This window comes from Anarhichas minor, unplaced genomic scaffold, assembly GCF_050575085.1.
Source record: "Anarhichas minor isolate MPS153535 unplaced genomic scaffold, ASM5057508v1 ptg000054l, whole genome shotgun sequence".
Taxonomy (NCBI): Eukaryota; Metazoa; Chordata; class Actinopteri; order Perciformes; family Anarhichadidae; genus Anarhichas; species Anarhichas minor.
Genome location: NW_027466500.1, coordinates 614633 through 639591, shown reverse-complemented (window position 1 = coordinate 639591; position 24959 = coordinate 614633). Strand labels below are relative to the sequence as shown.

At 40.9% G+C, this 24959-nt stretch overlaps 1 protein-coding gene across 1 annotated transcript; it reads right to left on the bottom strand.

The window, feature by feature from the left end:
- Window positions 1-14: 14 nt before the first annotated feature.
- col17a1b (collagen, type XVII, alpha 1b) lies at window positions 15-22335 on the bottom strand. The gene is made up of 54 exons (XM_076075689.1): window positions 22103-22335; window positions 19784-19834; window positions 19533-19640; window positions 17910-18266; window positions 17724-17780; window positions 17568-17603; window positions 17383-17433; window positions 15390-15536; window positions 14627-15130; window positions 14269-14355; window positions 14083-14145; window positions 13850-14002; window positions 13061-13153; window positions 12927-12971; window positions 12684-12830; window positions 10938-11297; window positions 10771-10821; window positions 10663-10680; window positions 10553-10579; window positions 10377-10439; window positions 10173-10277; window positions 10017-10061; window positions 9022-9057; window positions 8842-8886; window positions 8719-8754; window positions 8598-8633; window positions 8437-8499; window positions 7449-7494; window positions 7288-7334; window positions 7143-7178; window positions 6995-7030; window positions 6821-6901; window positions 6684-6719; window positions 6526-6600; window positions 6021-6092; window positions 5837-5887; window positions 5640-5699; window positions 5489-5548; window positions 5375-5401; window positions 5198-5257; window positions 4998-5084; window positions 4852-4890; window positions 4604-4720; window positions 4395-4514; window positions 4159-4275; window positions 3870-4004; window positions 3653-3763; window positions 3342-3521; window positions 2501-2650; window positions 2186-2413; window positions 1434-1598; window positions 1236-1316; window positions 1053-1136; window positions 15-967 (listed from the first exon to the last, which is right to left on the bottom strand). Exons 1-54 carry the CDS (start codon window positions 22155-22157, stop codon window positions 918-920), a joined length of 5190 nt encoding a protein of 1729 aa, XP_075931804.1. The 5' UTR covers window positions 22158-22335; the 3' UTR covers window positions 15-917.
- Between the last annotated feature and the right edge of the window lie 2624 nt (window positions 22336-24959).

Here is a 24959-nt window from a genome sequence, read left to right as displayed (position 1 = left end):
CTGTGTCTTTCAAATATATTGATCAGATGTCAATAAGTTCACTATGTAAAAACATGATCTGGGAACATTTTATAATTTAATCTTTTCAACACTTAATGGTATAAAGAAAATATATCAATTTCAATGCGCTCTCATACAGAAATATACAATCCAATCAGTCATTTCTTAGTGATTATCCGTCTTTCATCCATGCGAACAATGTTATTTATTTATTTTACCAACAAACCTTTAAAGTAAATCCTCAGTCCTCACTACAGCAACATTTACGGTAACCAAAGTCCCCCCCCCTGCTGCACAAATGACCCTCACTCTGACCGGTAATGATGCATTCCTTTATATAGTTAACAAATGTAAATTGTTCGGGGTGAATGTCTAACTTACAGGCTGGAGGTTGACTAGATTTATGTGGATAATCTGCCAATATTTAAGTATTTTATGAACCATTGAAGGGTTATCTTGACGCAACATTTAACACTTGTATCATCCTCAATACAATATAATCCTCAAAAGACAACGAATAGAAAAAAAAACTAAACATACACCAGTTAAGTCAAGTTACACGAGCAGCGGGAAAAGATGCAGAGTGCCATTCAAATACTACTCAGCTACTAATTGCTTTAAAATAGATAGAAAAAAAAAACTTTGATTGCAAGCTAACTTAGAAAAGTAACAATTATACACCCACAAAAAGAATCAAGTCTGTGTAACAAAGACACTGACCAGCAGCTACATCCATGCCTCTACTTAAGCAGCTTTAAAGAGACTTATTGCATTTTTGGCAAATTTTTGGCAAATTCTCCTGTGATTTTCTACAGCTGGCAACAATAAAAAAGCTTTTTGACTACTTGCATTGCTACAGTTCAACACCTAAAAAATACAATGACTAAAAATAAATCTGACTCGATCCAGTAGTACGTTTAGCCACGACTGGCGTAACGGCGATGGCGACGACCAACAACTTTATCTCCTACAGCGGATGAAAAGAGACGCCGTTACTTGTTTGAAACACTGGACGTTTTCTATGTGATTTAACAACATTTGACGTAAGTTACCTGCATCCCTCTTCTGCACTCTGTGTGGAATCTGGACAGTGTAGGACCCTGGTAGTCCCGGTATACCTGGGCGCCCAGGATCACCTGCAAGCATAGGGAAATCTCAGACTTTTCTCAATCACTTCACTGAAAAACACTACTCTGGAAAATACGCGGTGTTTCATCGGCTCTGTTTGAATATACCCTTTCCTCCTGTGGGTCCTGGGTACCCCTGGTCACCCCTTGGTCCAGGGCCTCCTGGGGGGCCGGGAATGGTGCCATACGCTGCGCGAGAGCAGAAGCACAGATTCAGTTGAGATGAAGCAACATTTTCCAACTCCACTCACACGAGTCTGGTTTTCTATTGCTGTGAGGTTGAACTCTAAACGCTTGTGTCCTCACCTCTGAAGAACTCCATGAGGTCAGCCGTGACGTTGCCATAGGCACCGATGACGCGGCTCTGACCAGAAGGTCCGACAGGGCCCGGTGGACCAGGGGGGCCTTGAATCGCTCTCACACTCGCCATCCAGGGACCCTGAACCAGATACTCCTGCAGCAGGCCTTGACCTAGAAGAGGGCAGATATATCAAAGCACTGAAGTGACACTCATCATCATCATCATCATCATCATCATCATAGAGGAGGAAGACGTACTCTGATCCTTCACTTAAGTCAGAAGTCTGACACTCGGGGCAAACTCAGACTAAATTGAGAGCTTTGGGCAACAATTTGAGCTCCGTTTTTAGCTGATATTTGTTAAATTTGGTTATATTAGCACCATTCAAAGTATGCCAAATTAGCTATGAGCAGTTCCTCCTGTTTGCACTCAACCCAAAGATGTACAGATCAATATCACTGGGTTTCTTTGATACTAAATAAAACTTAAAAAACGTAACTCCGCAGCAAGTGTCTTTTTCTGTGATTTCTAAGCAAATTTATGGACGTTTATTGGCGACATCTGAGATACTGATATCCTCAGAAAGGGCATCATCCCCAAAGCATTATGGGAACTGTGGTTGGAGCATATTTAGAGTAGTTAGAGTACAGTAGAGCATATCAACTAGATCTTAGTAAAGTAAGACAAATTCAAGTTACAGAAGTAAAAGCCTTGCACTATAAATGAAGGGTGATGGGGGTGTTTAGGTTCGACTCACTCTTGATGTAGTCTGAAACTTTTATGGCGACGCTGGAGTAATCCAGTGTCTGAGTGAGTTTGCTGGTGTCGGTATCTCTGCGCTCAGAGCCGTATCGAGAGTCACCCTGACTGTAGCTCTGGCTCTGCGTGTAGCTCTGGATGTGACCGGGCTCTCCACGATCTCCCTTCTGACCCATCGGTCCTGGAGGCCCCGGAGGGCCAGTGATGGCACGACGAACACCGTCACCTGAAAGATAAGAGTTCATTGGTGATATCCGCACTCATCTGTGCTCACATGTCTTTAGTCTGTCTGTGTGGGACGTTAGGAGCTTACTGGTCAGATACTGTTGAATTTCAGTGCGGATAGTCTCCCGAGGGAAGTTTCCATTGTAGGAAATTGATCCGCTGTAACTGCCTGGTGGACCCTGTAGTCCCTGAGGACCTTGAGGACCAGGAGGGCCGGGAACACCTCTGAAACCAGAACCTGAGAAAGATTCAAGTCGACGTTATTGTGAGTCTAATACGTACAAGTGCACAGGAAGATGAGGAAACCTCTTTGATTGTAGACGACAAAATCATGAGTGGACAACAAAAAAACGTCACGCAACCACAAAAAATGAAATGCAGGGCTGTTGTACTGCATTACATTAAAGAGGAACTTCTGCTGTCCTCCAGTGGTTTACCTCCTCACGTTTGCTGCAGTGATGTCGAGGTGAACTCCAGGGTGTGTCAGTACACCGTGACATCACTGTTGGGTGAGGTTAAAGGTGCAACAGAGCACACTTCTTGTATGATTATATTTAAAAATTGATATTCAACATTTGTACACGCTGAGGTTAAGATGAATGAGTGTAGATTGTTTGTAATATTATATTCTTTATTTGTGATTGTTGATATTTCTCTTGGAATTTCCATAACTAAGAGCATTGATATTTAGAGAACAGTATTTTTTAAAGAGGAGGACGAATGTAATGTTTTGTATATATGGTATCTATTGTGATATATTGGTAGCAATGAATTGTATATAGGGACAGCGGACATAGTCTAAAGCAAAGGTTTTTATTGTTGTACGATTTAACGTTAGCATTAAATGACCTTGCTATGTGACTCTAAGCCTCAAGATTTCAGCCTCACTTTATACAAGACATGAAGTTCATTCACTGGGTCAGACTCACCCTGCAGGTAACGCTGAATATCCTCCATACTGTAGCCACGACCTCCCGACGCATACACACTGGCAGTGGAGACTCCTGACGGCCCCTGAGGACCGGGAGGGCCAGGTAGCCCCGGGACACCGGCGGGACCGGGAGGACCGCCTTGTACAGCAGAGTTAATCCAAGAGCGGAAGTCTGAATCTAAGTAGATGAAGACACGATAAGTTTAAAAGTATACGTTTTGTTTTTTAAGATAGATGATGAGTGAGTGACTAACTTTTCACGACTCAACAACAAGATGGTGTCTGTCAATGGAAAGCACGATGACTTACTTCTCACCAGTGCAGAATAGTCAATGGTAGCGGTAGTGAAGCCAGAGCCCCCTGCACTAGAAGGCCCAACAGGACCGGGTGGTCCGGGCGGACCTCTAGCAATCCCTCTGTCTGGAAACGACAACAAGAGCAATTTGACTGACTGACTGACTAATAGATTAAGTACAGGTATCACTTCCGGGGTTATTGTTTTTCTGTTAGTGCCACCTGTGCTTACCATTCATGATTTTGAAGATGTATGCGGCTATCTCCTCAACACTGTAACTCCTTGAAATTCCTCCTGATATGCCTGGTGGTCCCTGTGGACCTTGTGGCCCTGGTGGTCCTGACAAATATCTCCTCACATCTTCTCCTAGACGGATCACAGCAGAGAGACATAGTTTAGCTTTTAGTTTTACTTTAGTTTAAACTTTTCTGTCTCCACAGTGTTTACAGAGACAGTAGAGTGCTGTGGGGAGAATCTATGGATGTGATTCCACTTGGCTCAGACTATGTATTGTACTTACTCTGAAGCATGATGATGAGACCGCTGACTGTCAGGGACCCAGAGCCAGAGCCAGTTCCAGGTGGACCAGGTGGTCCTGGAGGACCCTGAACACCAATACTGAGGCCTGAGCCAGAACCTGAAATTGCAGAACACAGTTATTGGTGACCGCCAATCTGCTATTATTGTACCCCATACGTAAACATTCCTCCAACTATCATTCAGTAACATACACCTTGGGGAGAAGCACAGACTTACGTTGCATATATGCAATGATACGAGTGTAGATGTCATCGATGGAGCCTGAGAAGGTTCCAGGGATTCCTGGAGCCCCAGGTGGACCTGGAGGTCCGGGGTTGCTGGACTGTCTGCTTCTACCTGCATAGAACAAATAAAACTTGTTCATACTCTGTTCTGTCCCCCTGACAGCCTGTGAGCGTGAGACCTTGCATCAGAAGAACTCTTACTTAGATAGTCATTGATGTATTGACGCATCTCACTAGAAGAAGCGAAGGAGCCCGGCAGGCCTGCAGGGCCAGGAGGACCTGCAGGGCCAGGAGGACCTGCGGTGACTGAGACAGAGCCTGAGGGAAAAAATGAGATCGTAAAACCTCTTAAGGAAATCTAAACATTTAAAGCAACTGGGAACTCTTCATGCTTTTACAAGATAAAAACACTTGACTTTGTGTATTATTGTGATCATGATCTTCTCTACCTCTTGAAGAGCCAGAATAACCAGGAGCTCCAGTGTCCCCTTAGAAACAACAAAAGCATTTTTTGTCATGTGACGCACACAGTGTTCCCTCTGAAATACAGACAATAAAACATTGACAGCATTCACAAGTTTCGATGTGCTGGTACCTTTAACTCCTTGTGGTCCAGGACGTCCAGGAAGTCCCGGTTGACCTGCTGGTCCAGGGATCGCGTTTCCTTCCCCGTAAGTCGAGACTGTAAGGAAGAAATAAACATACCGTATATCACACGTGTGCATAAGGCCTTTGTAGTGTGGCTCTCATATATATTTCTAATGTGACTTTGTATGGCTTGTGTTTGATGTTGACCTCTCTCAGAGCTGCCTGGTCTTCCAGGGGTACCGGGCACACCTGGCTGGCCTGGTTCACCTGAGACGCACACATGATGCCACTGTTATTTTTGTGAAGTTATTTACTTTTATTTAAGTGAAATGAAAGAGAGTGATTTATTAAAGAGATACACCCTAAATAAAGTGAGATAATTACCTTGGTATCCTCTGGGTCCAGGACTACCTGAAATAACGACGGAGATGTTATAATAAAGTATTACTAAAACTAAGTGAGGGTACGTTTCTTTAAATGAAGTATGAGGCTGATCACCTGATGATCCTGATGATCCAGGTGGTCCTGGTGGTCCGGGTTGTCCACTATATGAAGTTCCTGTAAGAAGAGCAGTGTTGAGAATCTTTTCTGTCACTGCTGATTACGAGTCAAACCAACATTAAGCACAAGTTTAGATTCAGCATCGTACCAGAGCTAGATCCAAAGCCTGCGTCTCCCCTGTCTCCTTTAGGTCCCGGTCTTCCATAACCTTAAAAAAAGATGAAGTTTAATGAAGTTTGATATAAATAATGGATGGGATTCACATAACACCAAACACACCGTATGATCCACCGGCCTCAGGGTCCATATTTGAAAACTGTGGATTTAATGAGCTTAAATACTTGCCTGGAGGACCTTCAGGCCCAGGCGGTCCCGGGGGTCCTTGTCTTGCATCTCCTAATGGAAACATGTTTAAAACAGTCAGTCAGTAACACAATTTGAAGAACATTACAAGAACGCTGTGGTAATTCATCAATCATTAAAGATGTCGCCTTTGACAATGCTGCAAAAAAAGGTGTGTTTTATTTACCTGGACGTCCAGGTAGACCCGGTGGGCCGGGTGGGCCAGGTTGTCCTGAACCTCCATTGGCACTGTATTGCCCTAAAGCAGAAATACACTTTGAAGTAATTGTGTGTAGAGAGGGACAAACATGTAGAAAATGACATTAAAGGAACCCTATGTAACTTCTGCTCACCAGCGCCCACTGTGGCCACAGGTTACAACTACAGGATAATAATAACGCTAACATGTAGTAACAGCAGCACAAGTAGGGAAGTGTACAGTCAATAAACTGACTTTGTACTCTTCTTTATTTGCTAGCATTAGCTACTATGAGCTGCACCGCTGTAAGCTACTGGTCAGACCAGCAAGGCTGTAGCATCACAACACCTGAGTGGAGCAAAGTGGATTTTATTTCTTATGAATTCAACGCTTCATTTGTACGATGAAGATTGTGTAACATAGTTGTCGCTTTTATTGTATTGTTTTATTAAAGAAAGCCATCCACAAAAAGAGTACTCACTTGAGCTTGAGCTTAGACTTTCAGTTGTTCTCACGGTTATTCCTTGTTCTCCCTGCTGTCCCGTATATCCTCTGTCACCTTTAGCACCTGTGAAAACAAACAATGCAGATTTCATGAGACTCTGCTTTGCCACATATCTGATCTAAAAGACATATTCTGCAGTGACCTACCAGGTTGGCCAGGCAGACCAGCAGGGCCAATGGGACCTGAGGAGGTAAATCACGAAGTATAAGTATTGTTACTGCTAAGATATGCAGAATGCCAAGGACACCATCGTGGCTAATTTCCCAGCTGTTAAGGGTCAGACCTGATAATCCTGGAAGACCCGCAGGACCGGGAGGGCCGGCATGCCCAGGTGGTCCTGGGATGCCGACAGATGTGGAGCCAGCTGGGAAATAAATAAAAGTCAGTTAGATATCCTCAAACTATAATCTAATCAATAATATGTTAAAATATCATTTTTTTTATCACAATCTGTTACCTGCATTGATGATTCTTCCTGGTTCACCCGTTTCACCTAAAACAGACGAGAAACATGGAACATCAGACGCACAGATTAATAGCACACGTGGTATTTTAGACAGCATGCACTTTCTGCAGCAGAAAGCTGAAGTTAACAGTAGATGTACCTTTAGAGCCGGGTCTTCCTGGATTCCCTGGTATCCCTAAAAGCAAGACACAAGTACATTTTTAGTGTTGAGAGCATCACAATCATAGTGCCCCACAACCAATAATAAATCTTCGATTTGTGATGAATAGATAGTAGAGTCGTACCTGGTGGTCCTTGAAGCCCAGGGGTTCCTAAAGAGGGGGGGGGGGGGGGGTATCATGAATATATCTTATCATATCATCCACTAATGATAATGTTGAAATAGCTGCAGACCCAGTTTCATGAGAGTGGCATCAGCTTCAGTTTACCTGGAGATGCAGCATCTCCAGAAGAACCTCTGAGTCCAGGTGGCCCAGCAGGTCCAATTTCACCTGAGGGTCAAAAATGACACTTTAGAGTGAGATTTAAAATTTTAAATCCTTGTGCATATTAGATTAATATTTATATAGATGTATCTGTAATGCTTGTATAATGACTCATTTACCTCTTGATCCTTTAAATCCATCGGCTCCAGACAACCCTGACAACGTAGAAAGGAAAGAAAACAATTGTATTCAATTTAAATCTATTAGTATGAAGAGCAAAAGAGGCTTTCTATATTTACACTCGTCCCACTTTGTATGCACCTGCTGCACAGCAACTTTCCTCTGGAAAAATAACGTCTATCTTTATCTTTATAAGAAGACTCCTCTCTGCTGCCCCTTGGAGGATGATGTTATTTAATACTCTCGTTGCTGCCTCATTGAAATCAGCCGTGGTGTGTTCACATAACAATAACAAGGTAAGAAAAAAAAGTAACGATGAGTGAGCTAATAAGTTAAACTAAATGTATCTAAATTGTTTAAATCATTTATGGATACAATTAAAAAAGATAAAATCATATTGATTATATACAATTTTTAAGTGCTTTCTCCGTTTTTTGGAAGGGTGAATGTTTTGTTGTGATGCTGACTCATCACCTATTACAGTAATAGTTCAACATTTTGAGCAGTTTCCAACCAGCAGAGACTCCAGGAAGTTACTGCTCCCAGCCAAGAAATAGTCCGGCACACAACCCCTCATAAAAAAGCAAATTGTCATGTTACCACATTGTTTTTTTGTTGTTGTTTGGTTTAAACAAACAAGATATGATGTGTTAATTAATGAGCTTTGGAGGTGCTGGTGGGTGAATTGTGTTTGGACTGAGCCAGGCTAGCTGTTCCCCCTGCTCCCAGTCTTTATGCTAAGCTAAGCTAAGCACAATACCATAATCTGAGTGTCTGAGAATTCATTATCATCATTAATTATCTGAGGCTGGAGCTCCTGTGACTCACCCGTTGATCCTTTGGGTCCTCTCTCTCCGGCTGACCCTTGCAGCCCTGATACACCAGGATCACCTGAGGAGTGAGACGACTGTTTTAGAAAACTGCAAAGAGTGTATAACATGCTGATTGGACAGCTTCAAATACAGTTTGATTCACAAAGCTATACTGACCTTTGACCCCTCTGAGACCCGTGTCACCAGATTCACCTAAGATAAACATGAATTCAAATAGAGTTAAACGCATTCACTGACCCCACAAGTCCTGTGAGAAACTGATGTAGTTACAACAAACCTTTAAGTCCTTGGAGTCCACCAAGCCCTCTGTCGCCTGAGGGACAATAGTGACTGTGAGTAACATTATAGTATATAAAATAAACTAACAAGGAATCTCAGGGTGTTTTTCCATGTGACCCACCTTTAGATCCAGGATGCCCTGCCTCGCCACGGAAACCCTGAAGACCTATGTTGACGTTGAACAAAACAGTTTATGTAGAATGCTAACAGTAGTTTCAGTTGGTAAATTTGAATTAAACTCAGCCGGTGTTTCTGGAGTCACTGTGACGCTCTACATGAATGATGACCGGGAGAAACTGACCTGGTGCTCCAGAAAGTCCAGCAACTCCAGATGCACCTAGATCATAGATTCATAATTATTAGAAAGGAAAAACAATGTTGAATAAGAACATTAAATTAACTAATGTGGAACTAACTTTATAAAAGCCTAATTATCCTAAAACTTGCAAATTAATCACTTTTTCTTTTCTTTATACTTTATTGACATCACACATATATATATATTTAACTGTTAAGGTTGCTATTCTATCAAAAACATGAATAATTGTAATACAGTAGATAAAGATATCAAACTAGAATTCATCATTTGGGGTATTTTCATTCTTAATTGCTGTATGTGTCTACCTCAAGGTAGAGCTCGTTTGCTTTTTCACAAAACAATATGGAGGCTTTATTCACACGCTATCTAAATGCTGCCACCTGGTGCCGTTTGACGTTCATACACGATGAGGCAATAAAACGTTACAAATGCACCTTTTGTCAGCAATTAAAACCAACGGTAATTTTGTGTAAAAACACACAATTGATTTAAAAGGATTTCTTTTTATGTAGTGATAACCCCAACTTACTTGTTTCTCTAACCCCAAGACGATAGATATATACGTGGATGTATTTTATCTGCCACTCAAATTGGTTAGTTTCTTTGAGGTTTTCTTCCAATTTATTATTATCATTATTTGAATTATTATTTATTTAATGTATTTCAACTTATTTTTCTATTTCATTTGTTTTCCTCAGATGTATAGCGGGTCGTCCGCTAATTGGAAGATCGGCGACCCCCGACTCATCCAGTCCACATGTCAAAGTGTCCTTGGGCAAGATACTAAACCCAAAAATGTCTCCCACCGGCTGTGCCATCGGTGTGTGAGCGTGCATGAATGTGCATGAATTTAGATCCTGATGGGCAGGTTGGCACGTTGCACGGCAGCCTGCCGTCAGTGTGTTAATGTGTGTGTGTGAATGATGACATGTAGTGTACAGCTCTTTGAGTGGTCAGAAGACGAGAACAATTGTCACCTTTTGGTCCAGCCGGGCCGACGGACCCAGTATCCCCAGGGGCACCTGCATAAAACAAAACACGAGATACTGCAGTGACACAGTCAAGATAAACTAGGTCTCATCAGTATTACTAATACACACAAAAGCTGTTGATGCTGGGAATCTGAGCCATACCTCTTTCACCTTTCGCTGTAAAGCCTGAAGATCCTGCCTCACCTCTGGGGCCACCCGGGCCCTCGCGACCCCTGATGCCTGGTGCCCCATCCAGTCCATGATCACCTGATCAGACATTTTACACACAGATAAAACGCCTCACTATTAATAATAGCTAAGCAGTGTACTTGCACGGTGTAGTTTCAACTGAAGCGTTTTCTGTACCTTGGACTCCTTTCTGTCCTTTTGGACCTTCAGGGCCTGCATGTCCCATTGCACCCGGAGCACCTGAGGTCAAAGGTCACAGTCAGTAAAATCACATCACGGTGCAGCGCAAAATTCCCAAGAAATCGCTAAAAAATGGTAATGACTCAATGAAAATATTAGTCATCATTGCTCACCTGGAAGTCCAGGGAAACCAGAATCTCCTGTGATGAGTAAAGCATATTTAATTAAGATGACAGTCCACAGTAGCTGAATTAAAGTTACAGTAAGTGATTTTCTTCCTGACCTTTAGTTCCAGAGTCCCCTGAAAAGAATAAAAAATACACTCATGTTAATCAACTTTTAAAAAAAGAGTATATGTTTAGATTTTATGAAATGAATATTTTAATTTCACCTTTAGGTCCAGGCAGTCCTCTCTCTCCCTGCACTGACGATTTTAGAAAAGCTGAGATAGAAAACAACAGTTCGATGAACTTAAATGCAGGGTGTGTGTGTGTGTGTGTGTGTGTGTGTGTGTGTGTGTGTTTGTGTATTCATGTAGTCAGTATGTATGTGCAGTACCTCTGTATGACTGTGACTCCATTTCAGATCTTAACATCTTCTGGATCGTCATCTTAATAGCAGCAGCGTCTAAGTGTTCTCCGGTCCCGAGGCCAGTGCCACCACTGTCACCGGCACCTCCAGCACTAGCCCCAGTAGAGCCAGCAGAACCAGCTCCAACCGTGACATCAACGCCACTTCTGCCAGCCGAGCCGCCAGCACCAGCGTTGAGATTCAGCGTGTTGTCAGTGCTGCCGGTACCTCCAGGTACAGCATAGAGGCCGATGTCATTGGAAGAACCTGACCGCCGGCTGGCAACAGCAGAAGCCCCCGTGGACTCCAGCGTGGCCACTCGACTCTTCAGCTTTCTCACGTCTTCAGCTGAGAAAGAGACGTCAACATTTGATAAGATAAACATAACAAGGACCAGTAGTCAGAAAATATCATCAATCTGTAATAAATAAACTACTGTGTTTTCCACAGGTGATGAACGTATCCGCGGTAGAAGCCTTCGGAAAATTGACGGTTGAATGCTTAACTATCTCTCTTATTTTATGGTAAAGGGCATGATTATTTGTTTTGCATTCACGTTCATGTAAAGCAGTTTGTGTTTCATTTATGCATGACATTTTGCTATAAAAATTTAGTTTATTATTGTTACTATTAAAACAGTAATAATGGTCATCAGGGAAGACACTTTTCTGATCTAAATAACACCTAAATGCAACATTCTGACTATTCAATCAACGGAATTTACAGGTAAACTGTAAAAAGGACAATATAAATAAAAAAATAATCAATACAAAAATTGTATCTTTTGGAATGGGGTGGTGAAATATATCATTGATTTAAAAAAAGAATAGTATAAGATATAACATTTAAAATCATGAAACAGTTAACCATCACTGGATTACTTCCATACTTAAGAAAAACATGATTCTCAAGCAAGTTCTGGAGTTGCAAGGAACACTTTCTTTCAGCAGCTCTTTGGACATTTATTTACTACGGACATAATGATAATCATGTCACAGTGAATCTAAAAGTATGTGCATCATGTCTGTGTGTTCAGATGTAACTCACAAGATCATGAACCTGTTACTAATCAATTCATATTTAACATATGCAGTATATTGATGTATGTAAAAAATAAAATACAATAAAATCTCACAAAAACCTTTGCTTTTTTACCTCTTTAACCTGCTACAGAGCAGTTGAACATTACTCTTTTCAGCTTCGGTTTTGTCAGGAACTATACAGATAGTCGACTGTATGTAGGCCTATCAGATAACTTTACTCAGTCAGTACCTGCTCAACAGGTTTGGGCATGCACAAGCTTACATACCAGTAAAAGCATACCTCAAATTAGAGGTTGCAAATGGTTTTATCAGGATGAATTCACATCAACAAGTCTCCTGCTGCAGGAAAACAAACTGCAGCCTCTGATGTCATCAAGAAAGCATTTCTGGAGCTGCTTCACTGAGAATAAATGCCAGACCGACTTTATGGCAGTGGGACAGTACCCACGGCTCAAATTCCCAGGGAGGGGATTACATTTACCGTCCCACAGCTCTTAGCAGCACTGTGAAATAATGCTCACCAGCCTGTAAAAGCTGAAACACACATTTTATCGTTTAGAAACTAACAAAAGCGCTCCCTCCCACGCGCTTCTTTGCAGAGTAGCTCCAGAGAGTATCCCACGACTCCTAAGGTTTTATCTTTAGGGAGATTTTTATTGTTCTCTATTAAATGTCGTTGTGTTAGCCTTACCCAGTGCAATGAGCCCAAACAGGAGTCCAAGCAGGAGCAGGGAGAGGAGGAGAAGACCCAGCAGCCATTTCCACCAAGAGCAACAAGCGTCGGAGCAGCAGCACATTCCTCCACCTCCTCCGAAGATGCCGCTGTCCCTCTGAATCTCTGCAGACGGAGAGAGTAGAGCGCAAAATCCTCACTTCCACACACTAAAATATTCATCATTAATGTAAATATTAAGATACGTGCAATCCAAAATACCTGCATAGGTGGCTTTGTCTTTCATTACAACTCCAGATGATCCATCTGATGAAGAAATAAAAAAGAAAACATCACTTATCTATTTCTAGAATCAAAGCATTTTTAGTTTTTAGATGTTTGTAATAACTACTCACAGTAAGAGTTGCCCGTCTCTGTCTTCAGTGGCATTTTCTCACCGTAGCTTGAAATAAGCTTCTCTTTCTTCATTGAATCTCCCGATAACGACCCTGTAAAATTAGAAGCACTTTTTTAAAACACTACTTTTATTGTATTTATTGTGTTGAACAAGCAGAACCAAAAAAACACAGCTGTTTGAGAATGAGAGAACAATCAATTTGATACAATACAAATAGTCACAACACAGAGAGGGCTTTACCAACAAAGACAAAAAAGTAAATAAGAATAACATTAATATACGTAAGTATATAATCAAGCAAATATCTTCAATTTAAAAGGAGGAGGAGGAAGAAAGATAGAAGAGAATAAATAATAAATATTTTTTTTATAATATTTGTTTTCTGTCCCCAAGACAACAAATAAATGGTAATGGTGATCGTACTTCAGTTCCTGTTCTGATTAAAATGATTTATGAAATCGAACCATTAGAAACACTTGTAAATGCTCGTTCAAAGTCAGATCAGGTTGTTCATGCTTCTTTAAGAAACAGAAATGTTGGAACGATGCTGAGATAGTTTAACAAAGGGATCAGGACTGTCTATGAACAGCCTCCAAGTGACCAATACCAAGGCTGCATGGGATGCTATTATTTAAAACAGAATATCTGTACAGTGTACACTGTTTAAATAAGCTTTACAGCCTGCTGTGGCTGTGAGGAAATTGGGTGTACAAAAAGTTGAGAAACCTATTAAATTGGGAGAAAATTCAGTGTTTCTCCAGAAGGAGGCAGTAAGTAGCTGACTCACCTCCTCCCATCTGAACGCTGCTGGTGAACTGCTTCCCACTGTCTTTAGCCATAATGAGCATTTCTGCATCCCTCTTGAGTGGAACGTTCTCCTTTTCAGAGATCAGGAACTTATAGTCTCTCTTGTATGCGTCATCAGATTGGGATCTAGTGGCTGACAACAGACAAGACAGTCAGGAATCATTTAAGTTTGAGAATTGTTTTTGACTGTGATTATATTTATTGCAGACTTACTTGTAGAGACTCCAGAGCTGACGACACCGCCACCATTTGACAAGTTCTTCTGAACGCCATAACCTGTAAATACAAACACACAAAGTTAAACACTTGCTAAAGAAAGGTGCTATTTTGTATTATTTTAGAGTGCAAAATATGTAGGATGTAAGATAGAGTGGAAATTGTTCGAACATGCTGCCGTACCTCCAATGGTAGTAGCATTAATGTTGCCTCCACTGGTGGTGAGCACACTGGCAGAACTGGGAGCCAGATTATTCTGGAAGCCGTAAACTGTAAACAGAATGCAAGGTTTGATTTAATTAAATAACATAAAATAACACACACATGAATATTCACAAAACAAGAAAACCAATACATGGACATAAAAATTTAAATAAAACAAACCATATAAAAGTGTTGTTTATTTATGTGTAACTATATCCATATACAGTACATAATATAGCACTAGAGATAAAACGGTCACCCAAACATCTCTTACTACAAATAAGACGACATTTCACCTACAGGTAACGGGTAATGTTCAAGGGATGTTTGGTCTCACCTGACAGGGACGAGGGGGCGGTGAGGCCTCCCGGCAACGATCCTCCCGGCATGTTGTTGGTGCCGGCCTGGTACGCGTAGCTGGTGGTGTTGCCAGTGACCACTGTGGTGGAGGCGGAGGGCAGGGTCGTGGTGGACCAGGTGAAAGTAGGAAGTGTAGCGTCCAGCGTGTCATACTGGCCTGATCTCCCACCAGTGTCATACTGGGCTGATCTCACACCAGTATCGTACTGGGCTGATCTCACACCAGTATCGAACTGGGCTGATCTTACACCAGTATCGAACTGGGCTGATCTCACACTGGTGTCATACTGCCCTGATTTCAAACTCATGTCATATTGTCCTGACTTCACACCAGTATCATACTGGCCTGATTTCAGACCAACATCATACTGGCCCGATTTTACACCAGTATCAAACTGCCCAGATGTCAGAGCGGGATCATAAAATCCTGATGTATCGATGGTCTGGAACCCAGCTGATCTCACACCTGACCCAAATGAACCTGCAGGAAAGAAAAGACATAAATCAAAACAGTGTAAAGTGTGTTTACCCTTCATTCATAAAAAATGTATTGATATATTCCAATGAGAAAGGAGATATTGTATGTCATTTTATTTGTGCAGCAGAGAAGTATTTCAGGATTCACTGAGATGTAATGCTAATACATGAGAGGCTATTTTAAACCACACATCTGTAGGAGGGAGACAAGGTGTCTGTGCATGTAGAGTATGTGCATGTATGCGACTGGTAAGGGTATATACCCGACTGAGTGGCCACAGAGACGGTCTTGGTTTCCACGCTGGCCTTTTTAGGGACAGGCAGAGTGATGGAGGCGCTGGAGGAGCGAGTGGGGCTGACGCTGCAGGAGCGTCCCTTCAGCAGCTTCTTCACGTCATCCAGCTCCGTCCCTGCAAAACACACAAACAATGCTCAACAAATATAATACTGCAATATCTCAGAGCAATTCATTTCAGGAAGCAAAATTAGGTACTTCTAATTTCACTAAACTCCACTAAAATTAGGTGTCAAATATTGTACTTTTTACTCAATTATATTTACTGAATCGACAAACTACACTACAGGCAGAGAGTCGCATTTATTATTGTCAGGCTGGACAGCAAACCGTGTAACAAAGTTTGTAATGCTTTCATTTCAATAGGGCCTACCTAGAAATACAGATAGTATACTGCACTCTGCCTTCAGTTAATCTTCAGGAAAAACCCAGTATCTACCAACTAATGTGTTCTTTCAGCTTTCTTCCATTTTAAATAAATTGTTTAATAAACTTTATTTTGCTCATTTACAGTCAATATAGAAATTAAATGTCTCTCTCTGCTGCACTAATTGACTGTCTGACCACTCTTAAAATGTATAATGAAATCAATTATTAACAGTTAGAGATATATGTATATATATATATATATATATATATCTCATCTAAAAGGTACCTTAACCACACCAAATCATATGAAATTCACTTGAGTCCAAAGCTTGAATGGCAGTTGCTGAGATCTGCTAAGCTAGTTAGCAATAGCACAGTTTAAGCTAGGTTTATTTTCCTCCATCATGATTGGATTTCGTTAACTTAGTGCTTCAATTAGTTATGTCGAATTACTAACTGAATTGGCACAATGTCAGTCTATCAAATTGGACATTTTTCAAAAACGGCTAAATCAATAAGTAAACTGAACTTAGTTTTAGCTAAGGCTAGCCACTATCTTACAAGCTAGCTTACTTTAGCTGTATAGCTAGTTAGCTTTCTCTGTGTGGCAAGAGAGTGTAATATAAAAGTCTAAAATCTAAATATACAACAACATAATTAATACTTTGAAAGTGGTCATTCATTATCAGTATTTGTAGGCTACCTTTGTACATTATCTTTTTTGTCAAGGCGTAAGCTTTTCACCAATGCATCATACTCTATGAGTCATTCATGTGTTTTGTGTGTGAAATCTTGAAAGAGACTAATCTGCCAAATGTAGTGGAGTAAAAAGGGCATTTCCCCCTGAAATGCATTAAACTTAGTATAAAGTAGCATACAATGTAAAGTAAAAGTTCCTCCACAATGTAGGCCTACAGTACCAATTCCATTCCATGCTGTTGGATTGCTAAAGTAAATAAATGTAATAATAAATACTTCTTTCACCACTACATAATATGCACTGTTGCAATCTGAGACCCAGATGTGTTTAGGTAGGTTAAAGGTGGCACAGAATGTGAAGGAAATAATAACAGTTCTGCACTTTAGTCAGCAGGGACTGTTATCAGCGTCAGGATCAGCGTCTGTAAAACTCTGACTCTCCACTGCTTTGCTTTAAAAGGGTGGTGCTGCAAACAGTGACTCATGTGTGCCATTGTTGCCACCACAAATCTGGCCCTTCACTTCTTCCCCACATGAACACAATGCAAACAACCCCATGATCCTCGTTGTTTAAAATCTCACGCTTTTCCTTGTGCTGAAGTTCTGTACACCTTCTGTCTGGGGTGAACTGCACATGTGTTACTAATTGAGATTTCATGGACATAAACATGCATGTGAGAGGTGTAGGAATGTCCTATACTGAGCCAAAGCATTCGACAGCATCGTATTTCAAAATACATACTGCTCTGAAGTGACCCTGCAGGAAAAAAACAATCTTTTCACTATCCATGTGGTACTTTGAATGGACACACTCTAATAAAGATGCTTTTGTTGCTTCATGAGGAATTACATAACCAACAGTCAATGGATGAATGTGTCTCCAGTGGTCTTACATCTGCTGGCGGAGGGAGAGGCACTTTGTAATCTGGCTCGGATCTCGCTCTCTGGAAATAAATCACACACACAAAATGGACAAAGGAATCCAGATTTAATAAGAAAGTAGGCCGGGACAATTCTGAGTCAGATCGTGCAGAAATAATGAAGAGAAGAGGGGGGGCTTATTATAGTTATTTAATACCTCTGCTTTCGCTCCTCCCTCTTGAGGCGCTAGAGCCTGGAAAAATAAAAACAGACAGGAAAAAAAAACATAAACACAGACATATGAGGTTAAACCTGAAAAAATATTGTGTAATCATAAAGTATATAATCACATACAGCTGTCACTCTCACTTACAATAGATTCCATAATCTTTGCGTGCAAACTCTGGAGAGGAATTGCCACTGGAACTTCCTAGAAAAGAAAAACACAATGGCAACAGAGATATTAACAGCGCCCTCGTGCACGACCGTTTCCTGAACTTTTTGTGCTTCTGTTTCAGGCTCCCCTTGATGCCAACTTCTTATATTAACAGGATCTCACCCTCATAACCTCCTGAGCGGCTGGATATGTGCGTCCTCTCCCGGTAAACTGGAGACAGGCCTCCTGATGAGCCAGCAGTCTGCGCTCTCCTGGCACCACCTGACGAGCTGGACCTGACCTTTGACACCGAGCTTACCAGATAACTGCCTCCCCCTTTGCTGCTTCCTCCTCCGCCTCCTCCTCCTAGTCCTCCTCCTCCTCCGCCTCCGCCTCTTCCTCCGCCTCCTCCTCCTCCTCCTCCGCTTCCGTACCCCTCTGCGTCTATGAAGATCCCCCCTCCATCACCTCCTAAGGAGTCTCCTCCGAGGTAAACTCCTGAGGAGGAGCTGTAGCTGTTGGTGTTCACACCTACAGAAGCTGGGGGGATGATGCATGCAGGTTATTTTTGATTTCCTGCAACCTGATCACGTCCACACAAACAGGAATATGCCTGAGTCACATTAAAGTGCTACATTTATCTGACAGCTGTAGTTACTTTATCAAAACAAAACATATGATGAGAGTATAATGCATTGTGCATCAAACTACCCAACAGTGTAAGTATATACATTAACAGTAATGCTGTATTTCACAGGTCCGATTATTTGTTCATAATTTTCTAGGAATTTTGTGGAAAGATCTACAAAATTAAGGAGATATTTATTTCTGATTAATTGTGTCAGGTTTGTGAATAGTCATTGATTTGCAGAGGAATTTCCATAAGGGAACGATATTAATGACTTTAAACACTGATCCTTTGACACCCAAGTAAATGTTTATTCATTATTTGAAACATTACTCACCATACTGTTGAACTTTATGCTTACCTGCAGGCATTTCTTTTTTACATTTTGCATGTTCAGCTGATCTGCTGTGCACTGACTATAAGACTATCTAGGTTATTGGAAGTGTACTGATTCAATACTGTGTCCATGTTCCTTATGTACCAAATAATAACAAAGAATTGTTTTATTTGTTTGCCGTTTCAGTTCCTCTCTAGGAAATCACAGGAAGCTATGGACAGTGGTGGAGGCAGTATTCAGATACTTCAGTTAATGTGTAAGTAAATAAGTTGGTTGAGGTGGAGCTATTTCTATATGGCAAATGAATTACCAATTAATTGACTGATTAGTTGACATCTGACACTTTCACATTGTTTGTTTTGACTCTTTGACAACAATAATAATAACAATGATGATACAAATAAGGTAAAATCTACAAATCCTCACATTTGACATGCTGGAACCATTACCTTTTTTAAAGCGGATCATCAAAACAGTTCTCAAATGATTTGGACTATTTGATTAGTAAGCTGTGTAATAGACTGTGTCTGCCCTTATTGTGCACAGGTATTCTGTTGGGTAGTTTAATCTATAACAAAGCCTCATAATTTATAAGCTCTTCATACATTTTGTATACAAAATCTGACTTTTTAAAGTAACCCGCAGCTATACCAGTCAAATAAATGTAGTGAAGAACTGGAAGTTCTTAAAAACTGCAAGTGATGTGAAACAAAATCTAAATCAATACTTCTCTTTCTTTCTACTGGTTGTTAAAAATACAACATTCAACGTCTCAAAAACTCATCCAAAGACGAACCCACAACTTCCCAATTTTGGATCATGAGTGGAAATGTGCTCTCACATGAAGAGAAATAAGTTCCACCGCTGTTCTGGGTTAAGACATTCTTCTCCAAGCCCAGCCCTCCAGCACTGCTGGACATATTCCTGTGATTTGATCCGCTGGTTCCCTCTAGCAACGAGAAGACACACAGCAAAACAAGGAGACGGCGTTACTCAGCGGGTACTTCCTTTAGACCTGCTCGGCTATAATTATTGTCTTAAGCATTTAGTTTATAATTAAAGCGAGCGTGACTTGAAGAAAGAGACACTCACTTGGTGGTAGAGAAGTCAGTCGGGACGTGGAGGTTACAGTTTCCCGCACAACTGAGCACATGAAAAACAAAGGAAATGATGAGTGTATTATCCAGAGAGTTATCTATGACTTCTCACTGGAGTGTTGAGTGATTGGCCTGGTGATGATTGTTACCCTTCCAGAGTTAGATTTATGTGGCTTTGATTGATACAGTGTTGATGGTTTTACCGTCAGTGCGGCGCTGTAGTAACACTTTCAGTAGCACTTTGTAATATAGTTTGATAATAACAATATAATAATAATAATTTTATAACAATGCTTAATATCAGTGATCGGTCATATGTAAGAAAAACGTTTTAGGTTGCCAGGTTTGGTTGTTATCCTCCTCCAGCAGGACAGTTGCTTTGTCTTTCTAACTCTTTAATTCATTCAGGACCTCTGACCTTCTTCAACCACAATCAATTTATTCAAAAGTTAATAACATTTACAAGTACATGCTAAATGGATTAATATCATCATTATAATAACCCTTATTAGACAGTAAGAAGCCTGCAGCCTCTTATTAACGCTGATGAATGACTTACAAACAGGTATAACTGCAGACTCGATGGTGTATTAGAAAGTTAAACATTCATAACTTTTAAGTAAACACTTGATTAATAATGACTCACCAGCCAGAGAGATTCTCCACAAACTGGCGACTTAAAAGTTGTTATCATCAAAGGTTTAGAGCTGTTTAATAACGCATTAGTAACGTAAGTGACTAACTACCTGAAGCCGTTAGTTGCAGCTTATAAACTCTTTATAACAGGTGATTAGAAAGTGTTTCCAACGTTTCTGAATGTTGAGAGTAATCGTGTGTAAATGTTTAAGTAGTTTTAATTCAAGTTAAGGTTTATTTAGATGACATAATAAATTATTGTCAAATTTAAAAACAAACAAACACAACTATATCCTACATGTCAGTCTTTTCTGGGAGTGATACAGCTTTGATGTTTCCTGAGCTTTCAGCCAGATCTAACGGCCTTCATCTGAAGATAGAGTTTGCTCAGTTGTCATGGAGATTGTTTAATTGTTATCACGAGATAAAGTATGAAATAATAGCTAAATCATCTCCATGAAGTAAGTGGTTCTTTGTGCTCAAATATCTTTTTTATTTTGTTAAACTACTATTTTTAAGGGCAATAATGAACCTTCAACCTAAACTTGGCTTTGCATGCTGTGAACATGTATGTTTATGTGTTTGCCCTTTAGTCTCATAATACATAGAGGCATACTAGGAAGTGTGGGGAATTCATTAAATACAGTTTGTGTAAATCCCGTTGTGTTTATAATGAAGTGGGTGCAGATAATTAATATTAATACAACACCCTTCCTCCACTAGGAGGCATCTTGTTCTCCAGCTGCAGCCTGTTGCGTTTTAACAAGATAATATAAATTCCATTTCAGTTTCATACTGCCTCCTCGCTCCTGTCCTCCTCCTCCTTGTTCTTCACCCTTTTAGGGACTTTCGTGTGTTTCAGAGTCACGGTTCAAAACTAAAGGTGGTCATGTTTTTGAACAACCTCCAACAAAGTCCCGAAGAAGCCAAATCAGTGCATGAAAATCATCTTAAAACTTATTTTGGTTTTATATTATCTTCCAATACGTATAAGCTTTTGTGTTTTCTGTCCTTCCACTCTTCTGTAAAGCACTTTGTAACAAACAGTTTTGAGAGTAAACGACACAAACGTTGTTTTAAAAGTGACATACAGAAGAAGAGAAGAACATGAGGACAACAGGGTGGCTGATTATATGTTCTTCTCAGTTAGCATCAAACATATAATCAGGCATTCCTTCGGCTTCGCCATTCTGCTCCGTGTCAAAGGTCATTAGGCCAAGATGAGCTGCGCTTTTACATTCAGTTATGACGACTGGAGGAAAACCCGGAGGATGACTTACACCCTGAGAGCGAGGAACAGAAATGGAAACCGACACCAGTGAAGGCATGCCATGACGTTAGAGATAGTAAGCCCCCAAATAAGAGAGACAAAAGCATCACCCAAGAAAACAAGTGTGTAGGTGTTTTTGGGTCAGTTACACTTTTTCTTACATTTTATGCCATATTTTCATATCTCTTGCCACACTGAGGTCTGCATTGTTTTCCATTGCGTTTGCGTTGCCAGAGACATTTCAGTGGCGTATATATCGCTAACACTCTGCGTGTAAAACCCATATTATCTGCATACATCGACAGCTACAAGTGTGTGAAAGTGTTTTGGGTGAATCAGCCCTTTAACTCGTGTTGACATGGTGAACTCTTTTTAAAAAAAAAACATAAATAAATTCTGAAATCTCACCCCTTTCTTCTGACAAGCCTCCTGAGAAGTCCATCTGTCTCGTTAACTCGTCCATCCCATTTTAATCTGGTGAGATGATGATGATAAAATGTTGACCACAGTCATGCGTTTACTGCGCCAACTGTTGTTAAAAGTCCGTTTACTCCTTGACTTGTTTAAATGGCATTTTAGCAAACATTTGACGGGAAAAAGGGCAAATGCCGGTTGTTATTCCCGGAATGATTTGGGTTAAAGACCAGGCCATTTGTACCTCATGTTTACTGCATCAATGTGAAATTTCATACCACTGAAGACCGACAAATGTCATCAGTCACATGATCATATTTTTTAAAAACATAATCCAATATTTCAGTGGATCCAATTTCTCTCGAACATTCTGCTTTTACTGATTTTGACTAATACAGAAATTCTGCAGTAGGCCCAAGATAGAGCAGGTAGAAGACATCACCTCTATCGTATTTACAAATGAACAACTTTGAATAGATGTTTAAATGTCATGTGAATAATGGAAACCACATTAAAGGCCCCATAGCTTACAAAGCATCATTTATAGATTTCAATGGATTTCTTATTCACGTCGTGTCCTTGAAGAACTAACAAAAGAACAAAAGAGCAGCTCTGAAAGACCATCCTCTCACCACACCCTGCCAGCCAAGGACATTTAACAGCATGTGCTTCATTTACTGCACACTTTAACAGCACATTTAGAAAATACAAAGGCAGAAATAACCCAAAGAATGCTATTTTTTCCCTTTCCTCATAGCCTAGGCCACTGAAACCAAAATCAAGCCTGTAAAGAGTATGTATCAAAGTGAGTAGAGTTTCTTTCAGCTCTGAGAAAAGTAACATTTTAGTGAAACTCAAATAAACCAACATTTCTGAATACATCTGTTGTTGTTTTTTCTACATTAAAGCTTGCAGCCTGCAACCGATCTGGTCAGCAAATATACAAGGCTGTAGTCACATAAAGCTGGTGCTACAGGTATCAGGTCCTGCAATATATTTAGAGGGATGCAAATAGCGCGACAGAAATACATGTAAAACTATCCTGAGATCACTGTAACAGACTAATTCTAAAGATACCACTGGAAGAAAACGGATCCCAAAACCAACTACAAGACTTTACAGACAAGCTATAAAATACTTTCAGATGTTTTAATGGGATAATAGGGGATTTTCCGCAATTCCATACGACAAAAGCCTATAACTTTGAAGCCAAAAAAAAAGTTTGGACAGCCCACCACCAAACTCCCAGACAGCAATTAGTTAGTGCAGAGATGCAGCAGCCAGGTGGGAAAAGAAAACCCCGCACCATCCAGCATAAACAACTTTATATATAAATAGTCTCCAGGTCATTCCAGTGTAGCTACTTTATGTTGTTAAAATCCATACCTTCAGCCAGCTCGAACAACAAACAATCAAATCCCGATTCCTGTCAAGATAGACCGACTGCTCCCGTCCACTGGAGGATAATGTGTCTATATGAAGTTGAGGCGTCGTGGTGGGATGTTCTTAAGTCCTCAGTCCCTTTGTGCCTTTTTGCTTAACTTTCCCAGGCGAGTCAGAACTAGAGATTTGGGCACAGGTCCCAGCCGCGCCCATCAGCGCTGGAGCTTGGCAGGCAGGTGTAGCAGACGCCACGAAAAACTGAATTAAAAAAAAAAAAACAGCGCCTGAGGGGAGCAATTACCTTGACTCACCTCAAAGACAGATAGTCGACTGTGAAAAAGAAAAAGTGGTGAACTCCTCCCGCTGCTGCTGCTGCTGCTCGAGTCGCCACTTTTCAAAATTGGCAAAGTTTTGTGCGGAGGTGGGATAAGAAGGAGTGATTCGGGAGGGGTTTTTTTTTTCTTTCTTTTTATGGATTGCAGGCGTGCAACCAGCGTCTGCTGGTCTATAGTATGCAGCGTGCTGTTGCAGCTGGAACTCATCTGGTGCACACATTGGAAGTCGAAACAGAACATTGAGATAATAAGGTTTCAGCCACTGTGTTATTACATAAACACACAATATTGTGCCCACGCATAAACACAGTTTCTGTGAACTAAAGCAGCATACAAAACTAAATATGCCAGTGAAAGTCATTTTAACTGACTTTGTACAAAATGCTGATCAGTATGTTTGTGCAGCTGTTGACGGATCAGTTGTGCTGTTTACTGCTGAGATTAGGAATTACACACCCAGAAGCGCTGTTTTTAACTCTCTATGATCACAATAAAAGTTCCCTATCCATTCATTTGCATTCGTGCAATTGTTCGCCAAATTGGACGCTTTATGCCTCTGCTTTGCAGCCACAAGCGCCACTAAGATCCCTCACCTACCACACCCAGTGTAGACATCCACCCACCATGCATGACTCACAGCGAGCATGACTCCAATCTGCTAGAATGATGGAAAACAAATGGCCCCAAGGACAGTGTTACGGAGGAGGAGCTGCTCCCCTTCACATCCATGTGCAAGCTTGAATAATGCCAAATCTAACGGAAAGGGGCTGGTTTAAAACAACAGATTCCAGGATGGTGGAAAAAAAAAAGAGGAGTTGACTGGTTTTGTGCTGCCCTTTTGTGCTACAACACACTCGTGTTTGTGTCGAGAATAATAGCTTTCCCACATAAGGGCTCATCATTTCCCTGAAACATGAAGGCAGCTGTAAAGGTGCCCAAATTAGGTTTACAGGGAGTGTGTTAGCAAAGGACCAAAGAACTTAGATCATTCACGGTTTATCAAGATAATGTGACATGTACACACATTCATGAGTCACTGTGAAAGTGTTGTGAAGAAACCACCAGTTCTCCTCAGGTATACCAGAAAACATCACTCATTGTGCTTCATTACAGGAACTGATGGAATAGATATC

Excerpts from the sequence above, each read along its gene's own strand:
- col17a1b (XM_076075689.1), bottom strand. The coding sequence starts at position 22,157 with ATGGACGAGTTAACGAGACAGATGGACTTCTCAGGAGGCTTGTCAGAA. Across the intron at positions 17,604-17,723 it reads CAAAGATTATGGAATCTATT|GCTCTAGCGCCTCAAGAGGG; the intron begins GTAAGTGAGAGT and ends TTATTTTTCCAG. Across the intron at positions 5,549-5,639 it reads AGGCTTTGGATCTAGCTCTG|GAACTTCATATAGTGGACAA; the intron begins GTACGATGCTGA and ends CTCTTCTTACAG.